At 36.2% G+C, this 27,261-nt stretch overlaps 2 protein-coding genes across 5 annotated transcripts; one reads left to right on the top strand and one right to left on the bottom strand.

Annotated features, from left to right (window-relative positions):
• Positions 1 to 853: 853 nt before the first annotated feature.
• On the top strand, positions 854 to 8,519 carry LOC122080190 (DNA polymerase epsilon subunit B). 2 transcript variants are annotated; one of them, XM_042647107.1, is made up of 14 exons: positions 854 to 1,088; positions 1,234 to 1,408; positions 1,588 to 1,741; positions 1,878 to 2,009; positions 3,354 to 3,431; positions 5,128 to 5,232; positions 5,352 to 5,432; positions 5,519 to 5,649; positions 5,746 to 5,840; positions 6,464 to 6,563; positions 7,082 to 7,196; positions 7,288 to 7,398; positions 8,042 to 8,087; positions 8,251 to 8,519. In XM_042647107.1, exons 1-14 carry the CDS (start codon positions 926 to 928, stop codon positions 8,286 to 8,288), a joined length of 1,524 nt encoding a protein of 507 aa, XP_042503041.1. In that variant the 5' UTR covers positions 854 to 925; the 3' UTR covers positions 8,289 to 8,519. The 2 variants fall into 2 exon arrangements, with proteins under 2 accessions (XP_042503041.1, XP_042503040.1); XM_042647106.1 differs by having other exon boundaries at positions 855 to 1,088; positions 8,042 to 8,519.
• A 757-nt stretch (positions 8,520 to 9,276) lies between these two features.
• LOC122078837 (aarF domain-containing protein kinase 1) lies at positions 9,277 to 25,806 on the bottom strand. 3 transcript variants are annotated; one of them, XM_042644995.1, is made up of 16 exons: positions 25,472 to 25,805; positions 25,300 to 25,383; positions 23,618 to 23,758; positions 23,433 to 23,503; positions 22,327 to 22,420; positions 20,711 to 20,788; positions 17,828 to 17,894; positions 15,450 to 15,535; positions 15,272 to 15,322; positions 12,715 to 12,762; positions 12,082 to 12,202; positions 11,726 to 11,906; positions 10,671 to 10,808; positions 10,415 to 10,527; positions 9,949 to 10,020; positions 9,277 to 9,864 (listed from the first exon to the last, which is right to left on the bottom strand). In XM_042644995.1, the coding sequence occupies exons 1-16, from the start codon at positions 25,685 to 25,687 to the stop codon at positions 9,746 to 9,748; spliced, it is 1,680 nt and encodes a 559-aa protein (XP_042500929.1). In that variant the 5' UTR covers positions 25,688 to 25,805; the 3' UTR covers positions 9,277 to 9,745. The 3 variants fall into 3 exon arrangements, 2 of the variants coding, with proteins under 2 accessions (XP_042500929.1, XP_042500930.1); XM_042644996.1 differs by lacking the exon at positions 25,300 to 25,383; XR_006140193.1 differs by lacking the exon at positions 10,415 to 10,527 and having other exon boundaries at positions 9,658 to 9,864; positions 25,472 to 25,806.
• Positions 25,807 to 27,261: the final 1,455 nt, after the last annotated feature.

Here is a 27,261-nt window from a genome sequence, read left to right as displayed (position 1 = left end):
GAATGGTAGGGATAGTGATAGGTTTGAGGGCTTAAATCTTCGTTAGATTTGCAAAATTTGTAGCAAAAAAGTTTGCAGCCAGGGAGGCTATGCAATATTCAGGGAGCTGTGCGGAACGTAAGCATAGCAGTGGGAGAGAGTACTAGAGCAGGAGAAGTAGAGAGAGAGGGGGGAGGAAATAGAAAGAGAGACATCGCAGGGGCCAGGGCCCCTAAGTCGCAGAAGATCTCCCGAATTCTGACGGCACCCCTCATTTGTTTCGATCAAATAAATTGTTTTTCTTCCTTACAAAATCAAACGGCATGAAATGTTTTTTTTTTTTCTTTTCCATTTCTTTTCTTGGCACCCAAACAGAGTACCATTTTACCGCCACATGCACCTTAAGGCTGTGTTTGGTAGCCAGGAGAAGAAAAGAAAAGAAAAGAAAAGAAAAGAAAAGATTGGGTGAAGAAATTTTCATTGCACTTGGTATGTCTTCACCCAAGAGATTCTCTTTTCAAATTCAAAATTCCTCTTAAGAATTGTGAAATTTTATTTTGTTCCCTAAAAATTTTCTTGCTAAAAATACAAGAAAACATGAGAAAATATAAAAAGATAATAAGACAAAAAATGAATAATTACACAATGATCTCCTATGTGTCTATTTTTTTCTTAAAATTCAAAATTTTTTGAATTTTTTATTTTATTTTATTTTCTTCTCTCAATAATCAAACATACATACTCTTTTTATTTTATCACCATTTATTTTTTTTTTCTTTTTCTATTCTAGATTCTTTTTTCTTTTTTTTTCTTGTCTTGACTGCCAAACATAGCCTCGACTAGATCGTATTTCCCGCCATTTCTACAAGAAGACAGGATAGATCTCGAGAGCCTCACAGTAACACACAGTGACACATACTTTCTGAGGCTAACAAGGGTTTCCTAAATGGGGGCGGGGACGAGGAAGAAGGTTCAGAGGAGGTTCAAGATCAGAGGCTATACTCTGAAAGTCGATTCTCTCGAAGAGGTACTCTCCTTCCTCAGCCACTTCGAAGACGCCGAAGATGAAGCTCTCGATCTTCTCCTCGACGAAATCGAGAAGGAATCCCGTAAGCCCTATTATCCCCTCTTTCCCAAAACCCTCAATCTCTCCGCTTCTTCTTCATCTCTTTTCCCCTTTTTATTTTTCTGGGTTTACTCAATTTCTATATCTTTTGTACCATATTCAAAGAATAATTACAACATCAATTGCAGTTAAATCGTCCATACTCGACAAGGATTCTGTGCATCGGGTCGTCAGCCTTTTATTGGAAGCCGATGCTGCGGTTGAGGTGAATCCTAGCACCAGCAATCGATCTGCTCTTCGCATAATTGATGCCTTCGTAATCCCAAAATTTTGCTATGATCCCATCAAAAAAATATTCTATGAGTAAGTCCTTTTTTATTTATTTATGTCCATTTATTAATTTTCAATTTTTTTTTTCCCATTTAGTCAATTTCACCAGCAATTATGAAAATCACAAGGCAAGAGTGGATGTAAGGACTTACAGTGAAACTTGTGATAAAATGTGGCTCTATCTATCTAATTATGTGAACTTTCTCCTACAGGCATGCAGGGAAGCTCCCGATCCATGGAGATGCTTCTGCTAAAGCTGCTTTATACAGGAATAGGTATCAGTTGCTGCTTCAGAGGATTTCCCGGCACCAGCATTTTTCAAAACCTGCATTTGATATGGAAATGATGGAATCTGGAGGCTGCGAGGTATTGCTTAATCACCTTTTAGTCTTATCTTAATAGAAAAGCTATAAAAGCCTAAGAGGTTCTCATCCTGGTTTGGAATTTATTTGTGAAGTTGGGAGGCCTGACATAGATTATGTTCTATTTTTGTTGGCTGCAGATATCTCCAGTTCAATCCCTGATTGGGCATATGGGGAGGAAATGGATAATGGGGGTTATATCTCAGTTAGAAGATGGCCATTTTTACTTGGAAGACTTGACTGCATCCGTAGAAGTCAATTTATCCAATGCAATATCCTGGTGACAGTTTTTTATGTTTTGTTTGTTCTTTTATCTGAAAGCTACTGCATATAAGAATCCTCTGAACCGTAGTTGTCTAAAATGAACAATAAACAATGTTTTTGTATGTGGGATGACTTTTCCATTTCAAAGATGCTTGCACAATTTGCGTTCTTGGTTTCTAAGATGGATAGGGTGACTGGTTCACCATAGTGAATTTATGATGCATTCTTCAGAAGCATGAAAACATGCTTGGTAGTTCAGCTGTTGGGTTCACCTTGCCAAATGCATCCTGATATATATAAAAATATGTTTTCCCATTTTGTTTTTCTGTTCTTGGGGTCATTAGGTTCTTCCATTTTATCCAATTGGAAATATTCTAACTTGATGAGGTTTCATGATTTCATTTATTTGGTTATTTTTTGAGATATGATACTTATGCATTTACTGTTAAATTTTTGCCAAATAATATATCTGTGATTTCATATAGAATTGGTTTAAACAGTTCATTTGATAGGCCAGGTCATAAAACCTTAATTTTCCCATGTACCTTTTGTGCTGCTTCTTTTTTGTTCTTGATTATTTCAGGCGCTATTCTTTAGCTGCCCAAGGCTTTTCTGCAGTTGAATGTAAAGGTTATGATAGAAATATAGAACTGATATGGCATCTGAGATTCAGTCCCTCCGTGAATTTTATTGACAAAAGCATGCTTTGTTGTATATCCATACATTTTGTAGTGACTAGGATGATACGTATATGAGATATGACAATAAAAGAAGATGTTGTCATGGTAATACAAAATGATTCCTTTTTCGGCGAGGCCCTAAAGGGACAAGGAAAATTGGAAAGGATTTGGGATGTACTGAAAAGAGAAATTTATACGGGCTTGACTTTTGTTACTCTAAAGGGAAAGAGAAATTTTTTGCAAAGAAAGGACAAACATGTTATCCATATAACCCAGCTGACCCCTATAGCTTTCCTCATTTTTTTATGCCATGTGGGTTCCCTTGCTTAGTGAAGCTCGCTGCATCGTCCCAGTGCCATATTAGAATATGGGATGTGATTTGCCCCATGTTTCTTCTATTGTAAAGTTTTGGCTATACTTGATTGCTAGATTCACAAAGCATTTTTCATTCTCTTCCCAATTTTCCAATGCCGTTGCCAAAATTAATGAAAATTTCCAAAAGAGAAGTACGGTCTTTACTTTTTGTGATCTGATATCTGAAGTGCATTCCTTATGGGCATGGAATATGGATTCTCCAATTACTTGTACATGCATAAAATAAGAGCACGTATGATTCTATTTTCTTCTTCTAGAATCCAGGAAAATGTAGTCATTTTCTTTGACACCTAACACAAAATTACTTCGGGGTTCTTCGTGGAAAACACCATAATTGTGGCAGAAGGTGTGATGGTTCCTGAGGGTATTTTTCAGGTTAGTTTGTTTTCTCAGTGCCCTCCTTGTCAGAATTGCTTACCTTTGGTTTTGACAGATCATTTTGCATATTATCTAATAGATTCTGAATTTTGGAACTAATATAACTCTCACTTGGTTGTGAGTTGTGCTACTGAACAATTTCAAAGTTGTAACTGATGCAATTTCTTGAATATGAAGATTCTTATTTTTAGTTGTTTATCTTTTATTAGATGGTATTACATCACTATTTTTGAGAATGCACTCAAATGTTGAGATAATGTGCTTCAATAATTGCTGGGGTTCTGTCTTTTCCCACAGCTGGTGATGCCAGTTTGAATGAGTACTGTAAGAACCTCTGGAATAGTTAAGCATAACCTGAATGGTGACCAAGAATATGAACAGACCCGGGGGGGAATCATCAAGAATTCTCACACAGATCAAGATTTAACTCTACATTACTGATATTCCTCATCATATTGATCAACTTTTATATTCTTTTTTGAAACATGAATCATTCAATTTTGGATCTCATTGAATTTGTAATGGATCGGTAACAAATTGGTATGGAAAGTTTGAACTGTATGAACAAAAAAAAGGGGCATGAGGATTTTATTTTTCACATTCACTTGTCAAAACATGGGCATATTTTATTTTATTTTTTTAATAAATTTATATTTTTTTGTTATCTTTTGGAATCACTGTTTCTAATGGACTCCAGAGAGATTTTGATGAAGTCACTTGTGCACCCAAACAACACCTGAAGAAAAATCCCATCTTGATACAACTTAGTTTCCTTGAACTTCCCTGAAGAGACTTACCAAAATAGAACTTCGCGAAACTTAAGATAGTTTCTGGAGATACTAAGGCTCTCTTTGGTTGGATTTTGATTTTGATTAATGTGATTTCAATTTATAAGAATATTTGGTATGATTTGTGGTCCCTGTTTATGGGAAATAGAAAGCCATAGATAGCCGGGGAGCTCTGTCTCTCCACTCCCTTCTCTGTAACCCCTCCCACCCCCATCCCTGCTCAACCCTCTCTCTCCCCAGCCCTCATCCCTGCTCCTTGCAAACCCTCCCCACTCCTGCTTGCAACCTCATCCACCCTTGCTCACAACGCTCTCCCTCGCCTTCCCCTTGCTCCCACCCTTGCTTGCAACCCCCCATACCTGCCCTACCCTTTCCCCCACCCCAACCCCTGCTCCCTCTGCAACCAAACTGTCCATGAGCCCTTGCACATCCCCTTCGTCGCCCATCCCATTCCAGCAACTAAAATGGATTTCTTATGCAACCAAATAAGTTTCAATTTCTTGACAAAACCTATGTGTTGAATTATTTTTAGAAGAAAATGAAATCGAAAACCAACCAAAGAGAGCTTAAATCATTTGTTCATAAACACCCAATAACTTCTTTCATGAATTTAGAATTCAATGTTCCTGGTTGATATTAATAACTATCCCATAAGTGAGAATATGGGCTGCTGGACTTGTACACATGCGTTATCTAATGCTGTATTGCATCCCTTTTTTATTTTTTATTTATTCCTATATGAAAGCTTTGCATGTCTATGCAACTATTAAGGTTGATAGCAGCTAGCAAGTATCGTCAAATCATTATGATTTCTTTATCAATCACTGATTGTCATTTTAGGCATTGGAATTTCCAGCCTTTCAACTGAAATGCTGATCCTACTATTCCCCTCACTAAAAAAACAGGTCAATACATGTGGCTTTCCCCCTTTGGAGGACCGAGATGTCTCACTTTCATCACTTGTGGGACTTGACTTATTTGGTGGTGGTGCTCTCTCAGCGGAAGAAACAGTATCCTTCATCAATCCTTTATTGATAATAATAAGTGACTGATGTCATGTAGCTTTTCTTTGAAAGTTCTTCGGTTGACTAGGAATTGATGTTTTAGTTTTCTTTTTAACTTCCAGTAGCTTAGACTTGCAGAACTGGAAAAGAAGGCAGTGAATGATATGTTTGTTATCCTTTCTGACGTTTGGCTTGATAATGGAGAGGTAATTCACTAATTCTTATTTCCTGCTTCTAATGATTAGTCTTGCTAATTTTCAGAGCCACTAATTTTGTTTTATCCGTAGAAAAGACCATGAAAAACCTAGCTACTGTACTGGATGGTTATGAAAATGTGGAGGTTGTTCCTTCTTTATTTGTTCTGATGGGGAATTTCTGCTCTCACCCATGTAACCTTGCCTTCCATTCTTTTTCAAGTCTAAGGTGAGATAGCCCCTCTGCATGCATTTACAACCTCTTTAAATTCTGTCAATAGGACTCGCTGTATTGATGTGAACGAAATACTATTTGTTTGTGCAGATTGCTGTTTGGAAAACTTGGAGAAATGATTGCAGCCCATCCACGATTGAAAGAACAGAGCCGATTTTTGTTTATTCCGGGTCCTGATGATGTAGGTAGGCTATATCTTTAAAGAGATTCTTTTTTATTTTTTATTTTTATTCTTTGTACATATGCAGCTCTATCACTTTACTGCTCCTTCTGGGTGTCAATTTGTTCGGTTTCAGTTATTCAGTTGAGGATACAATATATAGAAACCAAAACAAACTGAAACTAAATAGTTTTCATAACCTCAAATCAAAACCGGGTTCAGTTTCAGTTTTATTTGGTTTCATTTGTGGTTCATATATGATCTCGGTAATTCAGTTAAAGCAGAATCACCTGCTGAAGCAAATATAGTTGGGAAGGAAATTACAACCACATGAAGATACATGCCCACAATGTCAAATCTGGTACGTTTAAACCCTTTCTACACAACTCAATAGAGATACCCATGGTAGGTAGTTTCACATAAAGCAACAAAGGCACATGATTGTAGGATTTACTCTGGTTTAGGTTTAGGTTTAGGTTTGGTTTGGGTTCAGTTTACGTGGGATATACTTCATTCAGTCTGGTTCAAAATGGCATTATTTAGTCTAAAATGAACTGATTATTTTCGGTTTGTTCGCTTCGGTTTTGTTTCAGGTTTTTGGTTCCAGTTCTAAATTGACACCCTTACTTTTGTTTTTGACATTTTCAGGTCCATCAACAGTTCTACCAAGATGTGCTTTACCAAAATATTTAACTGAGGAGCTCCAGAAGCATGTCCCAAATGCCATCTTTACTAGTAATCCTTGCAGGTCAGGCCCTATGATCACTTGCCCAGATTGGCTTTATAATTCACATCATCATAATCTTGATAACCACCTTTGACACAAATATTCGTCACAATCTTATAAACTCAAGATTAGTATTATTAACAGACCCATCTAATTAATTTTCAATATAAAGAATTCACCATATTTTTTGGATTAGTGCTTCAAACAAACCATCAGGGAGTCATTGCTCTGTTATCCTTCTACGGGAGCATGCTAATTTTTTTTTTCTTTTTTTGGGTGGGGGGAAGGGGGGTTTGTAGAGTTGGTGTTTGGGGTGATATAAGTGATACATAGGGAAGTTATAATTTACTATTTGATGTATCAGAATGCCTTTTGGTTAATAAGATGTGGAGATGTTTCTTCTAAGTATTGGAAGTCATGATACCTCGCAGTAAACTTGGCATACAAATTGGCTTTGCAGTTGGTAGCTTTTAGATCTTCTCCATTGTTAAGGACAGTTCTACATGCCTACAACTGATTTTCAACTTCTGTTAATTCAGGATCAAATTTTATACACAAGAAATCATAATTTTCCGCCAAGATCTACTTTATCGAATGCGTCGTTCCTGTTTGATTCCTCCTTCAACGGAAGAAACCAGCGATCTATTTGAACATGTGAGTTGAATTAGCCGCTTCCCCCTTTCTATTTTTCTCTATTATGTCATTCCCCTTGTTTGAAGCTAATGATATTTTGAGTTCCTTGCAGCTTGTTGCTACGATTACTCATCAAAGCCATCTTTGTCCTCTCCCTGTTACTGTACAACCCATTATCTGGAACTACGATCACTGCCTGCAACTGTATCCTGCTCCACACACGGTATCTTCTGCACTAATTTCTCATTTTTTATGCTCATAATAACACATTTTCCCTCAAAGAGTGACATCAGTAATTCCTTGTGCTCTTGAAATGAAGCAATGTGCCACTTCTTTCATAGGAGGAAGCCTTGTGTTGTTTCTAGGTTGGGTAATTCCCATTTTCTCAGCCCCTGTCAAGTAGCCCTAGAACATAGATATGAGGGGAAACTGGATTATATCTACCATTTGATTTGTTGTAGATGGCTGATCAGATAATACAAAACCATTATCTTTAGTACTTCCTCTCTTTTTATTTTAACTCTACTACTCTGTCATTCATTCCAAAAGTTGAATGGGTTGACGGTCGATAAGAAGATATTTCTGTTGAGGCTAAATGGCTGGGAACCTTTGTACCCTATTAGCACCTGTATAATAGACTAATAAAGGTTAATGAGAGTTGAAATATGATCTTCCTTGGACCTCCAACTCTTCACTCCTAAAATGATGGTTGTAAACAGTAGTAACAAAAAGGAGTTAACAGATTAGAAGAGAAGACAAGAGGAGGCCAATTTGTTAGGTCAATACAGCTGAATGCTAGCATAAAGATAAAACTGTAGTATGAATTGTGGCTTAAGAAATTTTCATTCTTTGGATTTCCAATGCAGATAGTGCTAGGTGATAGCAGTGAGCAGAAAGCATTCAAGTACACAGGTATTACATGTTTCAGCCCTGGTTCGTTTTCCAATGACAGCACATTTGTGGCATACCGGCCATGCACTCAGGAGGTGGAGTTGTCAGCCTTGTAAGAAGCCAATTGAATGAGGCCATTAGGTTCTTTTTGGCTACTCACCCCCACCCTCCAAAACATTTGCAGGCCCCCCAACAAGAGGAATTGGACAACATATTCATTAACATGAAAGATGGACATAACCATGGAAATGAAATTTGGTGGATCTTAGACGTGGTGCATGGGCAAGGCATTCAAAAATTCTTTTTCCTCGAGTAAATGCATTCAATTTATTGTAATACTGTTACTTGTTTGAGTCTTCTAACATTGGTTTATTGACAAATACTGAATGTAAATTTGCTTGGGGAATTTGTATTGTTATTATTTATTAATGTTATTTTCTTTGGTTGGTGACATGTTCACTGCGTAGTATGGTGGTTAGTGAACTCAAATCTCGTGAATGTATTCCTAAGCTCATGGCTTGATACACACTAGTGTCCTGTTTTCCATGGGTTCAAAATCCATTTGCCAAGTTTTCCGGACCATCCCAAGCCCACGTGTAATTCATACAAACGAAAACCTTGATTGCCTAGTTTTTCCTGAAGAAGCTTTAAAAAATATAGTTTACAAGATGACACTGAATGCACTGGAAACCCCTCACATGAAAGGGGGTGATGTGGAGAAACAAAAGTTTGTCCAGTTTCCAGGTTTCCATCTTTATCTGCCATTGTACCAAACAACATAATTTTTTTTTTCTGCAAAGCCCTACATGGAGGGGGAAAATAATTAAGCTTCATTGGACAATAAGGGATTCCCAAAGGACCCTGACGAGGGTAACTAACAGCCCGTCTGAAGATAGCATGGGCAAGAACATTCACTTACATATTAACATGAATAAAGCAACAATACTCAAAGCAAATCTGCAGGAATAGCCCTCCCCCGCCCTCTCTGTCTCCTGTTTTTTGGATCAAATTATATGCTATAAGCCGTTCAATAATGTAATTGTTTTTTCCTACCCGCATAGACCTGTTCAGGAGACTTTAGAGGCTCCAACTTGCAGATTGAAACCTTGTTTGGATATACTTATAAAATCTTCCCAACCCATAAAAAAAAATGTGTTTGTTAGTACCCGTAGATAATTCCAGAAAATATGAAAGGATGACTTATTTCTTATTACCACATAAAATATGTGATGCTTTCTGTAGATCTTCATAAACCCACTAAGCATAAAACAAAAAATAATGGTTCCAAATTGAATGTAATCATTCATGCATGCAGGTAGATGCATGTAACCTTCCTCAGTACTAACCCAGAAACACAACACTAATACATGAGATCAAACGTTTCCCTTCAAACTGCTTCCATTCCTTTTTTGCTTTCAGAAAAATACATCAATTGGAAATTAAGCCCGATTATAAAGTGCAAAGAAAAGAAAATCTTGTCTTCGCTGACCTGATAAATAATAAAAATTCAAATGGAAATTCTATAGAATACTGTTTGGCTCGTATAAACCATCTGTAAACGCCTTGAAGCATTATCAGACTCTGGTTATAATTTCTTATTTCCAATTTTCTTATCATATTGTCTTCTGTCTTTACCTGTACACAATGTTTACTGCCGCAGGTCACCTATTCACAATTTCTCAGGCCAAAAGTGAATGAATTACTGCTAAAAAATAACCAAGATTCAACCATATATTTTTCAACTTGTTCATGAGCAAATGTGCAAGATCTTCCATCCTCAAATGCAGCTCCAGCATATCTGAAAAATAAGATAATTGAAGTCAATCCTCCAATCATTACAAGCTACACATTTGGTTGTAACAAAAACATACTACATGATTACCAAGAATCAATCTTAATTGAATATAGCTTTTCATTTTCTTGAATCTGGAGAACACAAACCTAACTGTATAACCTGCAAAAAAAATGACACATTTAGTTAGAAATCCAATAATTAGTGCACGTAAAAGTTCTGCTTGTTTCAATGTAAAATGCATGGAATTTTAAACAATAAAGAGAACATTAAATCTCATCGTTGAGTTGCAGTAAGAAGAAAGAACCTAAGAGTTCTACAGCAGGCCTCTATTTTATGTTTTATGTCAAAATTCTGTAAAAAAAGTTAAGAGTCATCATCCTAAGCCAACTTGGTATAAAAAGGAATCTGTCAATCAGTGTTGCTTCCTATTATAATATGTAAAATTTCATCTTTTCATTTACTAAACAATTAAAATAGATTCATGACTCCTCAAGGTCACCAATTGAACCTGCAAAAGTTTTATAGAAGGAAATATTACTGCTTTGAGTTTTACCAGTTTCAGTATTCAACTCCGTTGACAAACCATATGCTGCGTATTTAGCATATACAAGCAAACGCAGCCTTTGTGAAGCACCTAGCTTGCTTATGGTAGATTTCACTAGTCCACTGAAAAGGAAGTAATCAGAAGAAGATTAAGGAGTTCAAAACTTATCTTTGGCTATCCCCCTCCCCCCCCCCCCCCCCAAAAAAAAAGGCACATCTGTGGTTGAAATCTGCAAGATATTTAAGTAGGAATGAAAAGTTCTTACTCTGCACGTAATATTGTAAGAAAGTTTGGTGACAAAGTTTCCATAAATGAAGAAAAATCCCCCATACTAATAGACTCCAGTTCTTGCTTCAGTTTCTTTCTTTCTTCATTTGACATTCCTCTCCCAAGGGCTGATTTACTGTAGTAAGCCACATGAGAAAGTCATGTGACCAAATTGCATATTCACCATTGTATTTATTGAAAATGACTATGCACTAATTAACCTTCTCATGCATCGCAGGTGATCTCTAGAAAAAGGTAATAACTTCAACAATTGTTTCACTAAATTTTTGAACAATATCAAACGAGTGGTTTGCAATTTGATAAGGGAACCCAGCCAGTACTATCAAGCAGGTTGTCCAAAGAGGATAAAGTAGATTATGGAAAGTTTAATGCTGTATCTACCACCAGGGGAACTGAAAAGATACAAAAATTCTGTGACAAGCTTAGAATCACAAGAATGGTCGTCTCTATCATTTTGAAAGTACTCCAAAAGGGAAAGGCTGCCTAGGACATGGAAGATAAGACAAAGATGTGGCTTTGCTCACCCTCATTTTCACAGGGGAGAAAATTGAAAGAATATGAATAATTGGAACTGCTGACCATCCCATCCAAAACTAGTTGGTTGAAATTCTAGATGCATCTCTCTTATTTGGACTCATTATATTATATATATATATATATAGCTGAGAACAGCATAGGATTTGGTCAATGTGTGGGTTAAGGGTGATTAAGCTCTCATGGGAGGATGGCTACACTGGAGACTGATGAGCCTTTGGAAGATATTCCAAATAATTAGGGGCATGTTCTTTGTCCTCCACAAAATACATCTTGTGTCACTGAAGGCATAAGATTGTGACTGCGGCTATTATGCTATTAGGACAGATAAATTAGCCGACGTCCAAATGGGGTTAGAAGATCCAATTTCTTTTATGGGATGAATCCCCTTTCTTGTTTGTTTAGGCTGTTTTTTGCACAATAAAAAAAAAAAAGCCTTGGGCCTTTCTTTCATTTGATTAGAGTTCTTTGTCATCCATTCAAAAATAAGAAGAATACCTGTCAATGGTTCTTCCAGTAAAAATAACAGGGAAGTACATAGAGTACTTCCCAACACCAAACCGTTCACCAAGCTCCTGAATTTTATTTGAGTCCAGAAGAATAAGAGACACCCATAGCTGACAATAATCCAATCTGAATTCTTCATCCAACTCTTTATAGATCCCATGATCCAATAGCACTGCATGTCATGATGTCATCCATGGAATGAAATGAAATGTCTTTGTTCAGAAAGAACAATTAAGTTGTAATACCAAAGACAATAAAACAATATATGAATCAACACTGATTCATCACTAAGCAGAGATGAAAAAATAAAAAATAAATAAAAATAATAATTATTACTAATGACATACCTAGAGAGAAACCATTAGGACCATTTGGAGAAACTAGTATGTTTCCCGGATGGGGGTCTCCATGCACAAAACCATGAACAAATATCATTTCAGCAAACACTTCCACTAAAGCTTTGGCAACCTACAACATCGATTAAGCAAAAGTTAGCTTAAGTGAGAAATATGATTGTCTATGGACCTAAGATGAGAAATGGGAAAACTTAGAAAATTGAATGAGGTACCTATATGCTTTACAGTGGTCAGATTATCTATATTACCAAAATTGTATTGCTACAAAGACAGGAAAATACTAGTGGACATATAGCATTGCTATTTTTGTTACTATTGAAATTTCATATGTTAAGAGAACATGTAAATGAAATATTCCACAATTGCTTCTATAAGAAAATTTGTAAATGTTACAAGTTTCATTGAGTCATGTAGTGGTGAATCAACAATCCTCTGTTTATAAGGTTTAAATAAGAGCAAAAGAAACCAAATGCAGTCATGCACTTCGAAACTCAATAAGCCCTCTGTTGTGCCCTATGGCCCAAACCAAAGTCCTTATTTATGGACAATTGAAGTTAAAAGCAATGAACCTTTGTCGGATGATATCAGAGAAAATTAGGATTCATTTTGCAGACAATAACGAACCTTTGTCGGATTAATACCGAATTCCTTCATAGATTCCAAGTCATCAACCTGAAAGCTATAGTAATCTCCTGTCAGTAGAATATAGATACCAAAAGTATACTGCAACTTAAGCGAGATACATCCCACATATAAATACACTAAATTGTGAACATAAGCTGGTGACATGAATTAATTTATAACTGAGGCAAGAAGACAAAGATCATAAAGGACAAAAGTAGAAAAGTAAGCAAAACTCAACACACTAATCATGAAGATGTAAAATTACAACATAAGAATGAAACGAATAATTATTTGTGCATGTTTCCTATACTTTCCATAATGTTCTAAGTTTCTAGAATTCTCCAAGAAATTGACATATCGCTATAGATTTCCGTGACATGGTAGAGGCTTGAGAGAATATTGATTTTTGGCTAACTGTGATGGATGTTTACATCAATAAAGAGCACACATTAAAATAAATGTACTTCAACTAGTAAGTGAGCATGTTTCGGGAAATCAGACCAATTTGGGTATTCTCTCACTCAATTAAGGGTTCCTGATGCACGTCATGAGCTCAATATATGATGCAGCTCAATCAGATCTGGATCTGATTGGCCTACGAATGACGGGTCCATTAATGGATTGGAAGATATTCTAATCTGAGGCTAGATATGGGTCAGATCGAATCTTTAGATCTAACAGAGCCACAAATGGAATGAAAGATATTCTGATCTGACAGCTAGCTATGGGTCAGATCTGATCTTAGATCTAAGGGTTAAATTTTGAACTAATGGTTCAGAATTTATCAGGATTAATGTGAGAGGGAGAGAGAGAGATAGAGAGTTGCAGTGGCAAGCAGGGAGAAAGGGGGAGAGGGGAGAGAGGATGCAGTAGCGTTGGAAAGAGTGGGATTAAAGCAATGCATTGAATGGCTGAGATGCAAAGAGGAGGATCTGATGGATTATAAGGTGGAGGCATGGGAGATTCCATCCCACCCGGTCGGCTCAGAGAACCTTTTCCTCTTTAATAAATGACCAATTTAAAAACAATATATTAATGTCATATTTGTTTAAAGTACAGCTGTTTCTCACTGGTAAACTATCTTGTGAAGGTCTGAGTTGGAACCAGTATAAGAGCATATTTATATTTCTTGGCAAGGAAATAAATTATAGGAATATTTAGTTCAATGAACCTTAGGTCCAGCGGCTCCAGCCCAATGGTCTGACCATCCAGATGAACAGTCTAACCATCGGAATCAGAATGTCATTAATCAATCAATGATTACGAACCACTGAATGGTTCTTGTTAATGTCATAATATGGGTTTTTTGGGTATTTATATTGTACTGCAGGGAAATACTTTTGTTCTTCAGAATTATTATGAAGAATAAATGAAGGACATGAGTAGGGTATAGGCCGTATAGCACAAACTCTTTGCCCATTTCGCATCATTTTCTTCTATTTACACTCTGTTTTTCACTTTCACGCATGGTTTAAAGTATCTCCGATACCGATACGATACCCCCAATACGTATCTTAAATTTAGCTGACCGATATGATACACACCGATACAATACATGAAATTTTTAAAATCCTTTCGTATCGATATATATGCTACGATACATACCAATATGCACTGATACACCATCGATACATACTGATACTCTATGAAAAATATAAAATTAAGGTGAAATATATGTTTTGGTATGTATTGGTACGTATCGGTGAGTATTGGTATGTATCGATCAGTACGTATCAGTGAGTATTGGTAAGTATCGATCGGTATGCATCGGTGAGTATCAGTATGTACCGATACAGTGCGCTACGGTCATATAATGGCCAAGATGGGTATTTTTAAGAAAACACGATTTTTTTAGGGGTTTTTGTTCCAAAGCTGCTGCCAGCCATATTTCTCTCTAAATAAAGTGGAAATCAATGTTGGGGACAAGGATTTTACATTTATGGGGCAACTACAAACCTTGAATTCTTAGTGCAATATCCTAATTTAGTGTTTATACAAAATACATGTTATCAATAGCTTTTTTTAACAAATTTTTTATTCAAAAGTGTTTAAAAAGGTGTTTCATATCCATTTATATGCGTATCTTAGCATATCTCCGATACGATACCCTCCGATACATATCTTAATTTTGGCCGACCGATACGGCGACCGATACCGATACTTTAATCCTTGCGTTTCACGACAGTTTTTATCCTAAGAACAGACCATTCACCCACCGGGCCACCACAGTCAACACTTTTGAACACTCATCTTTCTATTGGTCCATGAAAACATTAGCTCCAAGTGATTGCCTGAGATGATTTTACAATTTGTATGGAAAAATCTACTTAAATAATCAAGATTATAGGCTAACAAAGGAAAAGGAGAGGGGGGGGGGGGGGAGAAGGGACAACACTTGCACAGTCTTCCATTACAAGCTTTGAAGTGAGTCATTTATCCTATTAAAGTGAAATGACTGAAAGTTTCAAATGAGAATCTGAGGAAGTTAAAAGCATACAAAGGTTATTTCCAAGTAAAATCCATAACCCAAAATGTAAGAAACTTGGACTAGACATACCTTATGGCCATTGCAAAACTCCATAGTCAAAACCTGCCTACTCGTCAAATCCTGGACACAGTTGTTCTGGGATCAGCTTGCCTCAATTCACAGGATGAAGACCAATGGGTCTAGTCCTGATCAACCAATTTGTCGATCAAACAAATATGAAATTAATGCACTTTGTCAAGCATCATACCCAAAATACACGAGGAACCTTGACCATCTTGTTCTTCTTGAAATTTTTGGCTGTTCTCTCAGAGTTTTTCCCTTCCTGAACAAAGTCTTTAGGTCACCAACAAAAAACACACTCCATCAGTTTAAGAATTTAAGATAATAATAGAAGAAACAATGTTCAAAAGAATTCTTTTATCAAAGTATTTGTCTACAATGGATCCTCAATTCTCATTGGAAGCAAGAATTGGAGATAAGTGAAGCAAGAATTGGAGATCAGTGAAGCAAGAAAACAGTGGCAGTAATCCAAGTAGAGCTAATAAGCTTCTTACAAATTCTAAAACCAGAGTACTTCCATAGTTGTCAAGGCATTGCCTAGGCATCCAGGCTCTTTCCTGGGTCCAAGGCGACAACGCACCTTGTTGACACATCACGAGTTTATATTTATTGCTTAGTTTGTTAAGAATATGTTTACATAATTACATTATATCGTATACTTTGTTTATCATATGTTGGTTTTCTTATATTAGACCATTACAAGCATAACTATATCATATTGCACTGATATGGCTTCTATGTTGCATGTAACTCTCATTATATAAAATTATCATTGCTATAGTACATATGGTAATATATTGCACACACCTAGGCGCCCCTCGAACACCTTAGGTTGCCTAGTTGCCTTGATAACTATGAGTACTTCCCAAGCCAACAGAAATGTATCTCCGTCTCAAGCTTTGTAAGGGTATGACAGCCATGTTTTTCGATATTACACATATAGTCTCAGTGATAAATTTCATCAAAATGCATGAGGATTAAGTTTTACTTTAACCATTCATTTATAATTTCTTACCAAAGAAGATTTTTCAAGTGGCTGAAAAGAATTCACGTGTAAAACCAATTAACCAAAGGTATTAATAGGATTTGACAGTCGAATTAATGCAGTAGATGATGCACTAGAACACACAAGAGACTGTAAATATTCACTTTAAGTTAGTCACTCCTCACATGCAACAAAATACGATCTTCATTTAGCACAGAACATCAACTTTGTACTTCATTATTAGATTTTTTTCGATGGACCCTGGTGCAGGGAATCAGCAATATCAGGTACATATCAAGTCAGGCTTTCATCTTGAAGGAGGGGGCCATTGTTTGACGAATCGGAATTGGATCAGGTGAATCAGCTCAGCCCGATCCCAATTCTGTAACCTTCGCTAGGTAAAGTGATTAAACATGCAAAAATTTACATTAAAATTTAAGTGGAGATTAAACATCAAAGCCACAGGTTGAAGTACGTTAAAATATTTTGATTTCTTTGCTAGAATCTTGGTTTCTTTTTTGCTTGCTTTTGCCAAGTATCACATCTAAACTGAAAAAACAGACCTAGATCTATCCATTTATTCTTGAAAAAACCATGGATTTATGAATCTATTAAAGGATTTTCCCCAAAACATAATCTAGTACACTTTTGAGAAAACAAATCAATTTTCATGCTGTAAATGTAAAAATCTTGTGAATAGTATGTATGTACTTTGTCTTACATGGGTCTATGGTTCCCATGATTCTTGATTTTTATTTATTATTTATTTTTTTCGCTAATTTTAGGAAATTACAATAGCATAAATAGGGCAATTGCTTAGCAGCAGATAGAATTTTCTTTATTAAATCTTCTTGCTCACTTGATTACTATTACTGATTAAAGTTTGATGCTGCACTTGCCAATGAAGCTTTGAATCACGTGGATTCTGCAAAGACAGAGATAACCTAACATTGGCTGGATATCATTATTGCTTGCTTATTTATGATGCACGATGCTTACAAACATGAGGTTTACATGTGTCACAAGCATATCCATGCATATCAAAGCGTATCTAGCATCTCTCCATTATGTCTCTTAAAACCAGTGTTCCTATACACTGCTCGAGACCATTACCTAACACCTTGGTTGTATCCTTAAATCACTAATATACTAGTTTTAGTTACAGCTGAAACTGGTAAAGAATTATGGCTAGACAGCACACTACTATACTGAATTTTCTAACCATCAAATAAACATGTTTTAATCTAACACCAATTTCATATCAATAGTTTCATTTCTACTGGAAGCACAAAAACAAAGGATATGGTAGACCAGAATATAACCGCGTGGGGAAATAACTGAACAGACTTTGCACTTGTTATTTCTCCCCTATCAATAGCTCTTAAATTTCACAAAAGGTGAAGTAGACATAAGCGACCATGACAATTAATAAAAGAAATGCAAAAGTTCAAAGCATTTCTAGTTTTAAAAAAAGTAGATGAACAGAAGGTGATTCAATAGTCGACCAAATCAGATAAATAGACAAGTTACACAAACACACATGTAGAAACGTATACATGCTACTATATTCTACTGCTCACCTAGTTCCAAAGATATTGTCTTCTCAAATTCCGATACAATCCACTTAAACCGGTACTCAGGAAAAATCTGCAAAAAAAAGGAAAACAAAGGCTCTTAAAGCAAGCAAAAAAAAAAAAAAGTATAGTAACTGCTATAAAGAGATTTCTCGTCATAAAAAACAAAAGCACTAGGGTGAGATAGCTGCTGAGAATGGTTTTCCTCCATAAGAATAATGAAGTTCTAAAGATCCAAGCTCCTAACAGAAATTGGTTATTAGGACAGAAATTTCAGGATCACAAGAGAGGGATTACACCTTAAATTGAGGAAATTTTAATACCTTGAGCAGAACAGCTCTGATGATTTTGAAACTGTAATTAAAAGGACAGTCCAACAAGGAGAGAAGGATTGAAGATAAAAATTAGGAATCCACCTAAATCTCACCCAGAATCCACCAGGTATGCTACTGAATCCATAACAGCTGTTCAGGAAAACTAAACTTTGTATATTTCATAAATTCGTGTCTGAGGCCATACGCCACTACATCTATATATAGAATTAATAAACTAACTCTCTAACAGTCCTAAACTGATATGGAATTCAAACTACTACTTGGAATAAACAGACTAGTCTTTGACACTCCTACACAAACTAGGACTTTAAAATCAGAACATAGACTTAGAATGCAATGTGGACTAAAATCCAAATGATTCTAGAACTTGTCTCAGCTAATTACAGTTAAAAAAAAAAAAAAACTTCTACATAAAAAGACTATAAAGTCTAAACTAATCCCACTTGACTAATCTTGTACCTAGCTCCCACCCTTACTATAGGCCCATTAAAGTAGCCAATTGCAATGAAAAACCCACTGGACCAAAAATCCCAACATGTATAAGACCCGACGGAGGCTTATTTTCACTAACATAAGCCCACTTTTTTGTCATTCCTACGTCAAAGAATAAGACAAATTCAAACCAGAGGGAGACCAAGAGATAGTTTCAGCAAGCCATGGGTGACATACCTTCAGGTGATTAACTCCCTACCATAGGAATGTAGCCTGCATTGCAACTTCATCACAAGCTGGAAACAGATGTGATTTTTTTCCTTCAATATTTTTGGGATATTTCAATAATTGAGGACAATACATAATACAGTGATCTCATCAATTTGAGGTTTCAAGGCCTTCATTCACCTAAGCAGACAAATGTTCAAGATAGTAGAGTAATAGGCAAAGAATCAAGAGGTTTCTTGCCAATTGCATAAAGTGAGGAACATGGTAGGGAAGGAAGTCATGTATATAGGGCTGTAGCCGATTTTTATGAACTGAGGCCAATTTTTGGTGTAGAGTGTTCAGTATAGATGCAGGTTTTGTACTTCATATCAATTAAGGCCACCACAATCTCCTCCTCATTTCCAACCAAGCCTCCAACTATGTGAACATTTACCAGATTTAAGCCCACCCATCATGAGTGATTAGTTAGTTGAATAGGTAGGACCATGGTTTTAAGTATCGGTGCGTATCGTGCCGTATCATCCGATACGTATCCGTATCGGTAGGCATCGGCACGATACATACCGATACGTATCATGAAAATTTTAAAACCCTTATGTATCGATACGTATCCTATGATACACACCGATACGCACCGATACACCACCGATACGCACCGATACTCACCGATACGTACCGATACTCTATGAAAAATTCAAAATTGAAGTGAAATGTACGTTTCGGTATGTATCGATACGTATCGGTATCGGTGCGTATCGATATGTATCAGGTATGTATCGACCGATACACACCGATACGTACCAATACGGTCATAAAATGGCCAAAATGGGTAATTTTTTAGAAAAACATAATTTTTTGGGGTGTTTTTGTTCCAAAATTGTTGCCAACCATTTTTCTCTCTAACTAAAGTGGAAATCAAGGTTGGGAACAAGGATTTTACATTTATGGGACAATTACAAACCTTGGATTCTTAGTGCGATACTCTCAATTTACTGTTTATGCATAATACATGTTATATATAACTTTTTTTAACTATTTTTTTATGCAAATGTGTATAAAAAAGTGTTTCCTATCCATTTATGTGCGTATCTTTAGCGTATCTTAGCGTATCTCCGATACGATACGATACCCTCCGATATGTATCTTAATTTTGGCCGACCGATACGACGACCGATACCGATACTTTAATCCTTGGGTGGGACAATGGCATGGGCTAAAATCAGTTAAAGGGATCCATATGCTGTGTTTTCCATGGGATAATGAACTCTTCGAACTACAGTACTGCAATCAAAGGAGGCTCGAAATGACCTTTTTTTTGTGGGGGTGGGGGAGGTTTATTAAGCTTGTTTGTCAAAAAGTGATCAGACATACATTTTTTTTTCCTAGGTTTATAGTCCTCAAAAGGCAAACAAGATAGTGGTGATGGAGAATTAGATCACAACAAACAAAACCTATGATATTTCAAGTAGTCTCTCTAAACCTTTCTTCAGAATACTGAACATTAATGTAGAATTGACCAACTGAGCAGATCTATGCTTCCAGGAGATGACCCTAGTTCTTATGTTGTGCACAACAATACTCCTTGCTGTTAAAGTCATGAACAGATAAAGTCTATCACACAACTGGCCTTCTTTATACTGTTCTACACTTCTATTTATATTCAACTACAGTTTATACATATCTATCGCATTTTATGCATTCAGAAAATCGTTGAAAGTATAACCAATCTGTTTTTCTTCTCTCTCTTTCCTTTTATAGAACAAAACAATTTATTCATTATAAAGCAACACCATTACTAGGGGTAGGGACCATTTCTTATTGACAAATTACATTTTCTATCTAAATAAATTTAACAAAAAGAAAAGTCTATGGTGAACAGAAATTTATTTCGTACCCAAGCAACGCAGTTTGACAGGATAGCCATGGTTCTGACATCAAATTTCATCTGGTTCTCTAGGCCAGGGTATTGTACCTGTCTTCCAAAATGAGTAAAAGAGTTTAGAATAGATTTCCAAGCCATCCATATTTATTCAGTCATGACATATGTAATTGGCGCAAAATGTAAAAGGGAGGGGTGACATGGAAACCAAATTTTTTTCCCCTTTCTTTCCCCTTTTCCTTTGGTGGGAGTGGGATCTATAAAATCAATCAATTAAATGCATAGGGTTTTGTTTCTGTTAATGAGTTAATTTTTGCCTCGTTTATAGGTTTAGATATCGTTCTGATTTACTATTTCTGCTCAATTCATTTTTAGTTTTCTTCATAAAGTTGTGGTTTACTTTCTTCAGGAGATCCAATTTCACTACTCAATAGTACTCCAAAATTTAATATCTATAGTGAGGCAATTTACTATTTTTACCAAGCTTCTGTTTTTAGTCATATTTGAAGATTTAATTTTCTTGGGAATAAATCTTTAGGTCCTAGTTAAGTTTGAGCATTTAATCCTCAATAGGAGTTTTTACCCAAACAAAAAAATCCGAAGGCCACGGAAGTACTATGGATGAAGTCTTGAAGATTAATGAAATTTTATTTAGAGAAAGGCTCATGCTTGAAACCATAGGAGAATGCTATCTACTCTCCTCTCTTTTCTTACTCTCTATTATTCTTCATTTTGTTATCCTGCAACTCTATTACTATTTCTTATTGACTTGCTTCTAAAACATTTTCTCCTATTCTGTGGGTGTTAAGAATATTAAGTATTGCACCAAAAGGATGCTAGGGCATTCTTGTCATACCCTTGCCATTTTGTAAGTCATGGGTACCCTTTAGTAAGGGTAGTTTTGTACTTAATGTTTTAATAACCTAATATAAATATACATACATTGCAACCGATTGGAGCTTAACTCCATTCTCTCCAATCAGTAGCCACTCTTGCTGCCTCCTACATTCTTCTTCTTCTCTCCTCTTTTTTCTCTTTGATTGTACCTTGTTGATTGATAATTTCTTTAAGTTTAAATCTGTTTTATGGTATTAAAGACATTAGACTATCAATAGCTTTGATCCATTCTCTTGTTTTGAGAGTCTCATTAGGGGTTTCTCCTTCATACCTATGCTGTTGTGCTCTTGTACGAAACCCTAGTTGACAATGCAAAACAAGGGTTTCCTATGATGATCTATGTACATACTTGAGCATGACTGATTGATGCTTCCTACATCTTGTGCATGAAGGAGTGATGTTTTCTACACTTTGCGGTTAGAGTACACTCCTTCATTTTTGGCTGCAAACTTTGATTCGATGTATCTTCCAATTCAAAAAGCAGATGTTTGAGATTTTTTTTAGGGTTTTGCAAAGTTTGGTTCAATGTATCTTCCATTCTTCCCATTCTAGTAGTCTATTTCTCCCTTTTACTTTCCTTCTCATTTTATCTCTGTTATATCTTTCGAATTGTTTATCCCTCCTATCATTTACAACTAAATTTTTCCTTTTTTCTGATGAAAAGATATACACTAATATGCACCAGGGAAAAATTAAAAAGAGAATACATATAATTTCTGAACAATGTGACCTACCTTAACTGCCACTTCCTGATGATCTTTCAACACTGCATGGTGAACTTGAGCAATTGATGCAGCCGCAGTTGGTTGTTCGTTGAATGCCAAAAATCTGAAATTTAAAGAAGCACCAAGAAGTCAATATAGACCACATTTTCACCTTCTAAGAACGGTTGACTAAGTAGAAGTTGAGGAAATTTCTCCAAAAACATTTTCACTTAAAAGAGTAATTGCACAATTGACAAAAACAACCCAACAACAACCCCCCCCCCTCTCTTTCAAACTTTGCAATCAAGTCCCTTAAGGAGTTACAACAGATGAAGCATAAGTTTCCCATGTGAAATCCTTAATGATGGCTCATAGGAAAATGGTTGAATGAGCTAGAGAATATACATATTGGTACTCCAGTTCTTAGCTCTGGGGTAGCCTCACTTTTTTCCCCTTGGAACGTTTAACAGCTGCATGCAAAACAGGAAAGTAGTGGACAGGCATTTTCATGCTTTGGAAGAAGGGAGATAATACTTCCTTTTAAGCAGATGTGGTCATAAAATGAAACGGATGGAAAAACAGACTTTGGGATCCTACTTTTAAACTTGTTAGGCTTGCCTCATGGCAAACACTTGTTCAAGGAATCCAAGAAGTTTGATTCTGACCTCAGTCATCATGTTCTCAACCATCTTTTTACTTTTCCATTCAGACCACATGATGACTGCCAAGATGGTACTTCAGACATCCAAATTAGTATCTCATTAGATGATTAGAAGTCCCTTGGGAACTTTCAGCCACCATCAAAGCCACATGTAGAAGACAGAAAAGGAAGCCAAAGTGTATGTTATTCTGCTCCTGATCAACATTATGATCCTTCCACAAAGTGATAGATAATCCTCTCTTCAGAATATATTAAATGAAAACCAATGCGCTTTTTTATTCCAGCCTGGTTCCACATAATTGAGAAGAAAATGATATACAAAATGGAAACACAAAAATTATATCTACATGTGTAAATGTAAATATACGACCATAGTTGTTCAAAGGAATAAAGATGAAAAACAGAAACATCTGAACACGATACTAAGAAAGAGTCCATCTAAAAACATCAAAAGGAAATGTGGATGAAAACTTACACCTCAGACAAATCCTGCCCCAGGTTGTTGATCAGTGCTCTTTTAATAGCTTTGAATTCACATGGAACCGCCTATGGACCAAAGATAATAAACCAACATGATATCAAATTAGAAGAATTACCACCATGTACCAGTGAAAATAACTATTTAAAGAAGCCCACATAATCATGAGAAGCTAGCAATACCTGGTCCTGCAAGGAGGAAAGAGTTGATGAATATTCCTTAGGAACTTGCCGCAAGGCTGCAACAAATTGACCAGCTTTCACATAGAACCCTTTATTAGCTTCACATAATTTCAAAATCCTCTTTGCTGAGCGTAGGTGAACCTAATGAGCATAAGTTCTAAGTTTATCCACAAACTGAAGGTCATTGGAATGAGAATAGATGCCTATAAGCAAAGTCAGCTATCAATATCATCTTCTTCCGCCCACTTAAACATGCAAAATCAGCTACCAATATTATCTTTTTCTGCTCCTTAAACAGGGAAGAATAACTCTAGTTCCAATGGCCACTAACTTCAATATGAACTATGAAGTGAACAGAAAAACAAAAATAAGAATGAGAAGGCAAAGACAATGCAACCAAATCCCCTCATTGAGATAAAGTATTCACAGGGAGTACAGAGACAAAGATTTAAACCTTGTTGGGCATAATCTATATTGTACTGTCAAGTTTACTTATTCGCCACAAAATCTAGCATTAAAAGCCATTTAATACCAGAACTAGTGAAGTAACCTAAAGCTCTACCTTCTCTCTCATACCTGTTGTTCCAGAACTTCACACTCACGCATAATTCAGATTATTGATTTAAGAAATGGTGAGACAAGACCCACTGCATATTCATATTTTTGAAGCACAGAATTTTGGGGAGGCAATATAACTAGTAACCATTAACTTACTAACTTCTTCACAACTCCTAAGGAATTCTACTAACACAATTGGGTTGAGGCGGGGGGGGGGGGGGGGTTGGGGGAGCCTCTGAGTTAATAGCTGCCCAACTGGATTCCCTATCTCAGGCCTCCAGGTTGGTTACAAATAAGGATACATTCTAGGAAAATTTAAAAGACCAATACATGTCAATATTCCCCAAGTGAGAAGTGAGCAGCCACATCTAAACAGCCAGAATCAAAAGTCATCCATCGAGTTTCAAAAAATTCTTTAACAAATGTCAAAGATAGAGTTTCATATGGTTTTCTTAATTTATTTAAACTTTCATAGATTTCCTAATTATTCCCCATTTCTTCCCTTTTCCACCCCATCATTTCACAAAGTAAAATGAAATAGCAGCATATAAAGACCGTAACCTGGTGCAAGTACCACTTTTGTCCCAGGAGGGGGGGGGGGGGATTGGGGTCAGCCATAACCTCCGGCATTTTTACAAAAGTAGACATCTTCAAATTCAAATGCGCATCGTCCTGCTGGCAGCCCAAGCTTTATCTTGGCAACAAGCGACAGCCCCTTAAAAACCCAGTCAATTTCAAACTAAGTATCCCCCTTTTCCGTGAATCTCTCCAAGGAAAAGCTCCTTTGGAAAACCACAAAAACCCTGTCTAAAAAAACTTTCTAACAGGAGTTCCCTTGTTCTTTTAAGCATCAAAGCAGTTTTTTAGCCAAATTAGAAATCATTGATTGTCTTGTTCAAATGAGCCAGTTTTACATTTTCTCTTAAGAAACTTGCATTTCAATTTTCAACTAATGAACTTGCTTGAATTTGTGAAGAAACCAAGTGTACAGTTTCAGCCTTGAGATTAAATAGCTACTCCCGCCTAAATCTCAAGTCCCTTTTAAATATATAATCATAATTGTCTCACCAAAATATTCTTCTCAGCAAAACGAATCGCCTAAAAATTTTAAGACAATAACCTACCTCAGACAAGGTCCGGCGATACTCTTCAGATTCCCAAGGTAGACCATGTAAAGAATACTTATAATCAACAATATTCAAAGTGATCTGAAGAAACACCCAAACTGATCACAAGGAGAAGCATAAAAGAACGATAATGCAAAGAAAACGGGAAGGCCGAGGGGAAAGAACTAACGGTGTAAACAGCACGAGAGGAGCGAAGAACGCCATGAAATCCAGTAGTGATCTTCTCGGTGAAATCTGAAGCTGCAGAGACGATGGGAGAATCGTTGGAGAAGGGAATGAGAGTAGGGTTCGCTGTATGCAAGGTGAAACCAGCAACGCCGGTTGCGGTTGCGAGGTACAGAGTTTTCGTCGCTTTGGCGGTAATTTTAAAAACTCTGGACTTCATCGATGGAGGCTTCTCTGATTTTGATTTTGGTGCAGGGGAGGTCAAACTGCAGCACAACAGCCTAATAGTTGTGCCGAGTGCCGACACCACTTGATGTCTTTCATCTTTTACCGGTGAAACTGTAATAAACGGTGTTGATTCAACTCAACGACTCCCTTCTGACGTCAATCAAATATATATTTTAAGGCAAAATGGTTCTGTTACGTGCAAAAAAATATGAATGCGAAACATCTAGGGCCCGGTGAATGTTCGTGTAAGTGATATGATTGACACATGTTAAATATGTTAATCCTGCTAACAGAGTTGTAAACAGTTACGTTTAATATTATTAATATTTAAATAAATAATAAAAATCACAATATAAGTGGACTCCTTTGAATCTGCTTAGAAATCTCAATCTTCTCTCTCTCCTTACTTCTTCTTCAAGGTCGTTCCTTCTTTTTTATTCCTTTTTCAGAGCTCTCCAGTCTGCTCTCCAGTCTAGTCGAAGTTTTGTTTACCAATCTCACTGAAGATTTGCATCAATGGTAAATTCTCATATATTAATAATATCTACCCAGGAAGTAGTAATAAAATCCTAGATATTCAAGAGCTTTGTTTATTTTATGAATTCAAATTTGTCCTCTGCTTTACATGCAAGCTTTGCTGTCCAAATATTTTCCCTGATGATTAATATATAAATATGGTATTTTGATATGTGTGGTTAAGTCTTTCATATGCTCAGTGCCTTAAAAATTGTGATGTTTATTTTTTTTTCTTACCTCATCCTATTTTGAGAGCAAAGCAAGAGAGAGAGAGAGAGAGAGAGAGAGAGAGAGAGAGAGAGAGAGAGATAATTGAGATTTCCAAGCAGAATCAAAGGAGGAGTCCGCTTATATTGGACTTTTATTTATTTTTATTTATTTATATAAAAAAAATATTAGACAAGTTAAGTAACCACGTCCGTCATCTCTCCATCCTAAAAACTAGGAATCAGTTACAATATAAAAAACTAATAAATGGTTTAGATTAATCTAATATTAAATGGACGATTAATATTAAAAGAAAGTGAAAATAAGATTGCAATAAATACGTATTGCTACCACTCGCCCATATTAATTTTTTTTTTTAAATTGATAAAATAATTGCTTAATTTTTTGGATGAAAAATACTAACTAGTCATGTTTCTTATGTCTGCCCTCCGATAGGGGAGGACATATGATTATGTAGCTTAATTTTTTTGGGATGAAAGATGTTAACCTATTGTGTTCCTACACTTGCCCTTTAATAATGGAGCATATATGGGTATTCAATAAAAAGCACAGAGGGCATAGGGAGGAAACACCCGTTAGGTTATTTATTTATTTATTTTTATTATTATTATTTTTTTGAAGAGAAGGTTTTCACTAAGTCAATATGGGGTAATCTCTCACACTACACCAATGGCAATATAAAAAATGGTATTATTTATATGAGAATCATATGGTTCAGACATGGGAGGGAGGGAGGGAGGGAGAGAGAGAGAGAACAATTAAAAAAAAACATGTGAGATGATGATAGTATATCAACATTGTGGGATTTTTTTTTTTTTTTCA

Source organism: Macadamia integrifolia, chromosome 5, assembly GCF_013358625.1.
Source record: "Macadamia integrifolia cultivar HAES 741 chromosome 5, SCU_Mint_v3, whole genome shotgun sequence".
Taxonomy (NCBI): Eukaryota; Viridiplantae; Streptophyta; class Magnoliopsida; order Proteales; family Proteaceae; genus Macadamia; species Macadamia integrifolia.
This window is presented reverse-complemented; position numbering and strand designations above follow the sequence as displayed.